The 8,363-nt window shown below is 43.8% G+C and overlaps 3 protein-coding genes across 3 annotated transcripts; all 3 read left to right on the forward strand.

Moving 5' to 3' along the window:
* Positions 1–1,710: 1,710 nt before the first annotated feature.
* LOC121592314 lies at positions 1,711–3,869 on the forward strand. The gene is made up of 4 exons (XM_041913714.1): positions 1,711–1,820; positions 1,942–2,142; positions 3,670–3,794; positions 3,862–3,869. Exons 1-4 carry the CDS (start codon positions 1,711–1,713, stop codon positions 3,867–3,869), a joined length of 444 nt encoding a protein of 147 aa, XP_041769648.1.
* Positions 3,870–4,037: 168 nt separating this feature from the next.
* LOC121592315 lies at positions 4,038–6,033 on the forward strand. The gene is made up of 7 exons (XM_041913715.1): positions 4,038–4,095; positions 4,972–5,077; positions 5,156–5,259; positions 5,329–5,407; positions 5,486–5,576; positions 5,663–5,798; positions 5,871–6,033. Exons 2-7 carry the CDS (start codon positions 5,045–5,047, stop codon positions 6,031–6,033), a joined length of 606 nt encoding a protein of 201 aa, XP_041769649.1. The 5' UTR covers positions 4,038–4,095; positions 4,972–5,044.
* A 690-nt stretch (positions 6,034–6,723) lies between these two features.
* LOC121594194 (transmembrane protein 177) lies at positions 6,724–7,893 on the forward strand. Its single transcript, XM_041917237.1, has 2 exons — positions 6,724–6,951; positions 7,047–7,893. Exons 1-2 carry the CDS (start codon positions 6,794–6,796, stop codon positions 7,828–7,830), a joined length of 942 nt encoding a protein of 313 aa, XP_041773171.1. The 5' UTR covers positions 6,724–6,793; the 3' UTR covers positions 7,831–7,893.
* Positions 7,894–8,363: the final 470 nt, after the last annotated feature.

The raw sequence follows: 8,363 nt of genomic DNA on the forward strand, positions 1-8,363 counted from the left end.
GGAAAATTTACTTGTATTGCGGGAAGGTAAGTATCAGATCAATAGCTTGTAGTAAAAAGAATGAGTATATAAACTTAGTACCAGCAGTCTGCAATAACAAACAATCGCTGCAATGCCTTCTGCCGACAAGTATAGAAATCTCCACAATTTCAAAGATTTTTCTTTTTATCTTACTTAGTTACGTCTTACTTGCGTCGACTACCAAATGAGTTTATTAAATATATTTTTTTAAATACAAATCATTTGATGATCAATCAATGACTAAACAAATATTTGACCACATTTCCTACACTATTCTTAAGGTTAACATTGTATTAGATATGTGCTAAAGTTTCAAAACTGCTCGTTAAGCCCGCGTGACGGACGAGTGTTAATAATAAAATAATAAATATTAAATAAAATGTGTTAACTTTTGATAGGAATAATCACATATTCGTAAATATTCAAGCACTGCTTGGTATAAAACATCTTCGTTCGAGGCACTTACAGACTTTCATCTCTATTTTTTATATTATTTTCTCCCGAAGACATCGTTTGTAGCTCATGATTAGCATATTATTACACATGTCTTTACCATAGAAAAGTTCCATCTCCTCAAACACCTTATCTCCTGAATTTCAATAACGTGGGACAAAAGTGTCAAACAAAACCATCCAACAAAGCAACCAAAATTGCAATTTCTTTTTTAATGTGCTATGGTATAAAGTTTCCCCAAGACCGTAAATCGTCACGTCTGACGTACGTGTCCATTTTACGAGCCAACACAATCGACACACTTTTTGAACTTTCGAGACGGTGTAAAGCACGTAAATCGTGTTTGGGGTGTTAGTGTCCTCTTTGTGGAAGCAGCGTCCTCATGCAGCTAGCGTATGAGGAGCAATGGATTACTTTTGCATTTTGTAAAGAATAGATTAGCAAAGCTAATACACCACCACGCACAGCTCAATTCTTTCATTCCTATAACCAAAAAACAATAAAAGTCTCGTACACCATTCCCGTTCGTAAATGTGATGGATGGATTAATTACGCAGTGCCGTCCAAAAATATTCATCGATCGCCATTATCCACCCGGGACAAGAGAGCAACAGACAGCCAGCTAATATGGGACGGAATGGCTAGCGTTACTATCGTGTCCGCCCGTCGTTTTGTCCCCACTTTCGCTAATGGACGCTCGATTGGGGTCGACAATAAAAGAAGCACGATATCTCGAGATCGGGGCGTGCTGATGCGTTGTGCCTTTACCAGCACCATTGCGACCAAAATCCCAGCAGGGGATCGGGACTCGTTCCTTTTCTAATTAATTTCTAATAATCCCCACATGGCGCCACACCGTAAAAATCCAGGACCAGGGCAGGAGAAAACCCATTTCAGACACGTTTTGTTCTTTTATGGAAGAGCAAGAGAGCGCCTAAATGGGATGTGTATCAATGGCTAATTTGGTGTGATCTGATCGCGATCATTACGATGCGACGATCAATAAAGACGGTGGCCGGAACGTAAGACAAGTCCAGTATGATTAGTGAGCTGTCGCAGCACAGGAACTGCGTTAGGTAAAAAATTCAGTCTGTAAAGTTTATTCATGAATATAATCCTACCCACATTAAGCGGGATTGAGTTTCTTTTTCTGGGAAATTTAGTTACAAATTTGTGACCTTTTTTTTTGCTTTTTTCCTGCTACTTCAATAATTGGAGCATCGTTGGGTGTGCAGGATGGTGCAGCAAAGTGGGAAGAAGGCAAGTTTTAATCAAAAGTTGTTAGCCGTACTTGACATACCCGGCCTAAAGTGTATATTTGATCGCGAGAAACATCTGCTCGAAAGGTAAGCAAAGTGCCGCTGGCCGGGCCCAAAATCCCGGAACCCGGCGACTAGTGACGAATGAGAAGGATTACATAGGGCTCGTCTTTTTTTTTTTTTTTGTAATATCCCCCCCGCCCATAAGGTTATTTTGGTTGCTCATTATCATGGCGGCGATACGGGGCATGCTGTTTCTCGGCCAGTATCAGTACGACCGCTACCGGGCTAACCCGACCGCGATCCAGATGGACAAAAACTACCGCGACTGGATCGGCATTATGCCGGGCTTAACGTTCTGCTTTCACGACCGGCTCGACTGGAACCGGGCCTGGGAGTATCTGGAGCGGTAAGATAATAATTAAGATTACCACCCTTGACGAGCGAAGGAGCGTACGAACCACAGCGTGTTGTGGGGCGCCATTGTGCTGCCACCGATATTGTGCAGTAAAGATATTTTTAGCACAATTTCCCTTTTTTGCGAGCCTGGTAGCGTTTCCCCTTACACCAACGCAAACACACAGTGGTTTGCAAATTATGAACCGGTCTAAACGGTGGTGGGTGTGTACTCTTGCTGTTCTTGTTTTGGCTGCTTTAAATGTTTCTCTTTTGTTTTGTTTCCCATTCTCATGCTGTGATACCAGGGACGGGCGAAAACAAAAAATCCGAAATACACGCAACATTGAACGCTTTGTGGAAATGTGCAATTACTGCATACTTATCCGCGTTTGCCATCGCCGCTAAAAGCATTCAACCGTTGCCCATTTCGCCCACCAACTGGGACGAGCAATTGTGCGCGAAATGTTTGCTACCGCTTCGGTAAAAGTATTTCCGTAATCATTTTCTAATCATAACAACCCGGTTTTGGGTGAGAAGAGTTTCGAAACAGATTGTCGGTGGATTTGTTGAGCGAAGTTAGTTTTTTTGAGCGCTGGAAAGATGTAATTTTAGTTATTTTATTTAAATTCTTTCAGGCGTATTAACCAGCAATTTATAAACTATGTGAATCAGATACAATAAAACAAATAATGACCGTTCAATTATACAATTAAGTCTCATAGGTTTTAGTTTTTGCAGGAAGTAATGCCCCTTCTAGCTCATAGTACTGAACGCAATAAAGTATGCAAAATAATGGCATTCTCTTAAAAACAAGATCGTTTATTTCTATTAAGCCTTACTGAGCCCCTTAAGGTATGCAATATGCACTACTGCAAGCTTTTTTTCTATTTTAAGTAGAAAATTACTTTCTACTTCTTAGCATAGAATCCCGTAACAAAATGAATTCTTATGAACATTGCATTAGAATCTTTTTCCCCTAAAACTGAACAAAAAGATGGAAAATTGTGTATCTTGTATACATCTAGGCGCTAGCTCTGAAAATACGTTTCCACTTTATTGTATTTAACAAGACACAGTTCATTAAACATGAACCATTAACCATCCTATAGTTCCATTCATCCTCAACCTTACCACCGCATATAATGTAATCAAACCCACAAATTAAACCGATGCTCTCCACTACCGCCACAATGGAACACTATCCCCTTTAAAAAACCTTCACGGAACCCTAAATTGTCATACCCAAATCCCAAAAATCGCTTTTTGTCCTCGCTAATCGGAGCGTATGGAGGACCTAGAGAGAGAGAAAAAGAACCACGCCTGGAACGGTGCCAAAATCTCGACTGCCAGCTCCATTAACAATGCTGCTCAACATCAAACGCAGACGGTTTCATCTTTGGCACGTCTAATTATAACTTGCCACCGGCATTGGCACCACGCCCGACTTCCCAAGCCAATGGGGTGGGGGCACTGCTCTCACGCCCAACGCAGCCGCAGCTTTCCATATCGCACAAAGTAAGACTTCCTTCCACTTTAGCAATCAGCTTACCGGCCACGAAGCCACTCGGGAGGGCTTAGCGGCGAATGAGACCACCGGGACGTACCGGCGCTACCTTGCCGACTTTGTCCAAACGCTTGTCGGTGTGACGGCCACCGAGCTGGGCAATCTGTCGCACTTTCTCACCGACAGCCGGCTGGCCACGGGCGTGAATATTCTCGAGCTAATCAGCACGGTAGGGTTGGACCTGGCTGTCCTGGGGCTCCACGCACCGCAGCAACACTCACCCGCTCCATCTTGCTTTCTTTGCCAACAGGTGCACCCGAATCACGATATCGCCATCAACAGCTTCCAGCCCGAGCACGGTGCGCGGCTGCAGGTGCATCAGATTGTTACCGAGCGCGGCATCTGCTACGCGCTGAATGCACCGCTCGCCCTCCTGCAGGGCGTCAACGGGACGAGCGGGTAAGCAGCCAACCAGACGGTTGCTTAATAATTTAATAACCACTCGTAAAGATTGTCACCGTGCTGTCTTGTTGCACGGTTAGGTCGTATTTTTGGACGGATGTTAAAACGGTTGCCATTTCAATTATGCGCTGTGAACTGTCTTAAAAGCTCATCATCGTGGTTTTAATGACTTAATTTGAATGATGTTTTTGAAGTGTATTTGTGATGCGTTGAGGCAAAGTGTACTATAGAGCAGCGGTAGGATATGGGACGATTTTAACAGGACTTATTTAAAACGAAAGCCTTTCAAATCAACATTGCGCCTAAATGTATGTAATTAGGTACGACGTGAGCAAAGATAGCTAAAACACCCTTAACAGATACCTAAAAAGGTATAAGTAAGTTGTAGATTTAGAAACAATTTAAAACAGCTTATCAACGACACAGATAGGATATACACTTGGTAGCAAAAAAATTTTAGTATTTTAATTTTAAATTAACCTTTTACATTAAATTAACATAAAGCCATGAGCTTAAAGTTCAGACTGTTCTGTAAGAAAGTGTGCTACATATGTTGCCTTAACCTTAAAACTAACACCTTCAACGGCAAGTTTGACAGCTCACGTGTTCCACATACTCCCGTACCACAAACCAGCTCACCCAAATCACGAACACTTCACGAAAACTTTCCACAAAACCCATCAACCCCATTTTTGCGATAACAATGTGTGAATCCATCAAGTAAACCATAGTGGTGAGCGTACTTTCTGCCCGACAACTTACGTATCCTGGATGGGTTAACAATGTCCAGTGCCTTCCAATGTATCTGCATCCTTTTGCTCAACATGGATGAATCTTTGACATTTATACATTTTGCACGTTTTTCGACCCTAGGCAGGTGGCTTCGGGGAAAGGCTTTCCCGGCTGGAGCCCGATAGAGTGTGAGTTCAGCCAGCACGAGTGCTACATGAAGCTCGACATGTTCCGCTCAACAGTATCGGTAAGTGTTCGTGTAACATCCCACACCCCGGGGTTGTGTTAAATCCTCTCTCATTTTGTTGTGTTTGTGTTTGCCCAGTACACCATACACTCGCCGTACGAGGTGTCCACCAGCGATCAGCTGTTCACCCATGTGGAGGAGTCGGATGAGCTGGTTGCCGTCTACAGCGTGCTCGAGACGGTGTAAGCCTCAAATCATCAACCTTTAGCAGTTAATCTTTCTGTTTTAATACTCCAAACTCGTTCACCCAGTGCCAACGAGCGGCTGAAGGATCTGACAGTACGACAGCGCAAATGTTACTTTTACGATGAAGCATATGAAAATTTGCAGGTAAGTCGGCTTGTAGTGCAAGGAGGTGTACATGGGTGAGCGGGCCAACACTGCTCATTCCACGTTGAATTGTTTCAGTTCTACAGCTACAACCTCTGCATCATGAACTGCCGAGCAAGGCGGGCACTCGCCGTCTGTCAGTGTCGGCCCCACTTTTACCCATTCGCCGGTCAGTATGTGTGCGCTTGTGTATGGGGCAGTTGTTATTTTTTTAATCAAAACACACGCTTAAACGATGTTTGCCCGTCGTTGCAGAGGGGCCAGCGTGCACCGTGGCTGGGCTGCACTGCCTGCAGCAGCATCCCGACTGGAGCAGCGATGCGGACTGTAAATGTTTAAAGTCCTGCACTGACGTGGGCTATTACGTTGCGTCGCTCAGCAAAACGCAGTGGTACGTGGTTCGGTATGGTTTGACTAGATGCAGTAGTGTATAATGCTAGCTATTTCCACCACCTTGCGACAGGACGGCCGAAGGAGGCATACCGTTCACGCACAAAGCATCGTTACGGTGGGAAATCCTCCAGCCCAAGACGAGACTCCGGCGAGTGCTCATCTTCAGCTACGAAGATTTGCTTGGTAAATATTTCACCGCACCTTTTAAATACTATTGCACAAACAAAATCTAGATTACCGATAGTAATTGTTTGCCTTTCTTTCATTGCATGTTACAGTATCGGTCGGTGGTGCGATAGCGTTGTTTTTTGGAAAGAATGGCTTTTACTTGTCAAAAATTATAGAATTTCTATCCATCGAGCTGGGCGGTTGGGTCCGGAGGAAGTACATCAAGCGCAAAGAAAGAAAGAGAAAACGAAAACATGCTATACAATTAGTTGCTCCTAAGTAGAAACGCGTTGAAATAATACAGTATTTTGTTGGTCGATGTGGATTTGTTGCACTCATTTATATTTCTATTTTAAATGATTAATTTTTCACTTCTATCAAATGTCTCAAACTGCGAGTTAAATTAGTGTATTCAATAGTTAATGTTGTCCTTAGTACATTCGTATCCAGAAATAAAATAACGATCTTAATATATACTGTGGTATTTTCGCTTTTGAATGTAGGCCTTTTCAATCTTGCCACAGTATATACAGCACATCCCACTGCATTGTAGGCATTCTGTTGGACTTTATAATGCATTTTAATTGATCATAATTTTACCAACATTTTCAAGATTTTTTAAAATGAATATGTTTTTGTTTAAGTTTTTTTCGAGTTTTATAAATATTTTGATCATTGTTTGATATTTTTTTCAATTTTGTCCCCAATAAATTGTCACATTGAATGACCGATATGATTCCACTGTGCTCCAAATGCTCCGATGTAAACAAACGTGTAAACATCGGTTAAATAACATCACTGTTTTTGCTTAGTTTGCGTGCCGAAATGAGCCGAACGGGAAAAGTGTCCTTTTTCCTCACGGAGGCAGGCCGGCAGGTTGTGTTTTACGGTGCCACCACCGTTGCGATAGGACTATTCGCCGGCCATTACTTCCCGCACTCGATTTGCATCTCCTACTACAAGGAGTTTGTGCAAGCGTACAAGTAAGATACCGGCGAGTGTGTGTTTTCTTAAGTGTCTTCCCAAATTAATACTTTTCTCACCTTTTTTGTATGTACCCACCATCCGTTTCTGCTAGAAATGGCGAGGAGCGAAAGCTGTCGGAGAAGCTCGAGCAGCGATACAAGCGTGCCCTCAGCCTGCTCGACCTGTCGGAGTTTGAGCGCAAGTTTGCCAAACCGTTCGTCGTGTACGGGTTCGACGTGTTCAATGCGGGCTCGTTCAAAACGCGGTACGGTGCGTACGTCGGCATTCCGTCCAACTTCGAGTACGACAGCGCCGCCGCGATCGACCGGACGGACATAAAGATCCGCAACCAACCGATCGACTGGGGCACGGAGGCGGGCCGATTACTGGAAGACGCTCTCGTGCTGACCGAGGACGAGCAGGTGTTTGGCATTGCCCGGGAGCTGCTCACGATGAAGACGCACAAATCGCTCATCCAATCGATCATACCGACCGTCTCGTGGATGTTCACCTACAGCCTGGCGTCGCAGCTGAACGAGCGGTGCAACTTTTACGCCCGGCCTCGGTCACTGCGCCTCATCCTGTACACGATCTGCGGGCTGTTCGGCTTTGGCATCTACTCCTTTTCCACCGACATGACGGAAATCTACTACGAAACGGACGTCGACAAGCAGATGGCTGCGCTCGGACCGGATGTGGTCGATGCCGGTGCCCGATTTTACGACAAGGTGCTGAAGAAAAACATTGCCATCCGGAAGCTGACCGGCGAGGATTACTACACGGCGAAGGGCAACGTGAACTACATGCTCCGCCAGAAAGCGGCACCGCTAACACTGAGGAAAGAATTTTTCCAGACCGGCTACAAGGACTACGTCGGCACGGAAGAAACGAGTTAAATGACGAGTGGTTGATTTTGGTTTTTAGTTTGCAATAAAACGAGATAGTGTGGCATTTTTGAACCTGCTCGATACGAGTTCCAAAGAAAAGATGCCAACGGTGTAGTAGCGGGTTGTACTGTCACCATATCACAACATTTCGGTTCGGGTGGACTTATCTCTTATCACAGCGCTTTTAGGTAAATTACCGAGCTGAAGCGAATGTACACTTGTGTCCATAATAAAATGGCGATATGCAAACATTGTCGTGCAGTGTTTTCTCCCTTTACACTTGTGGCCTCAAGTGCTGCACGCTAGATAAAAACGAACAAACTGTACTTGTAAGCATCCAATGTAAGTCGTAACAACTGATTCATAGGAATTTCTGGTGTAAATATCCATGATAAGGTATTTGTTTTAAATTGTTCTTAATAAATTTCAATTCAATTAAGTACAATATGATATCCCGGGGAAACCGATGTTTTATTGGTAGCCGATTTTTAAAAAAAAGACCAAGTTTGATCGCGTGTCTTTAGATTTTGAATGAAACATAA

This window comes from Anopheles merus, chromosome 2L (assembly GCF_017562075.2).
Source record: "Anopheles merus strain MAF chromosome 2L, AmerM5.1, whole genome shotgun sequence".
Lineage (NCBI taxonomy): Eukaryota > Metazoa > Arthropoda > Insecta > Diptera > Culicidae > Anopheles > Anopheles merus.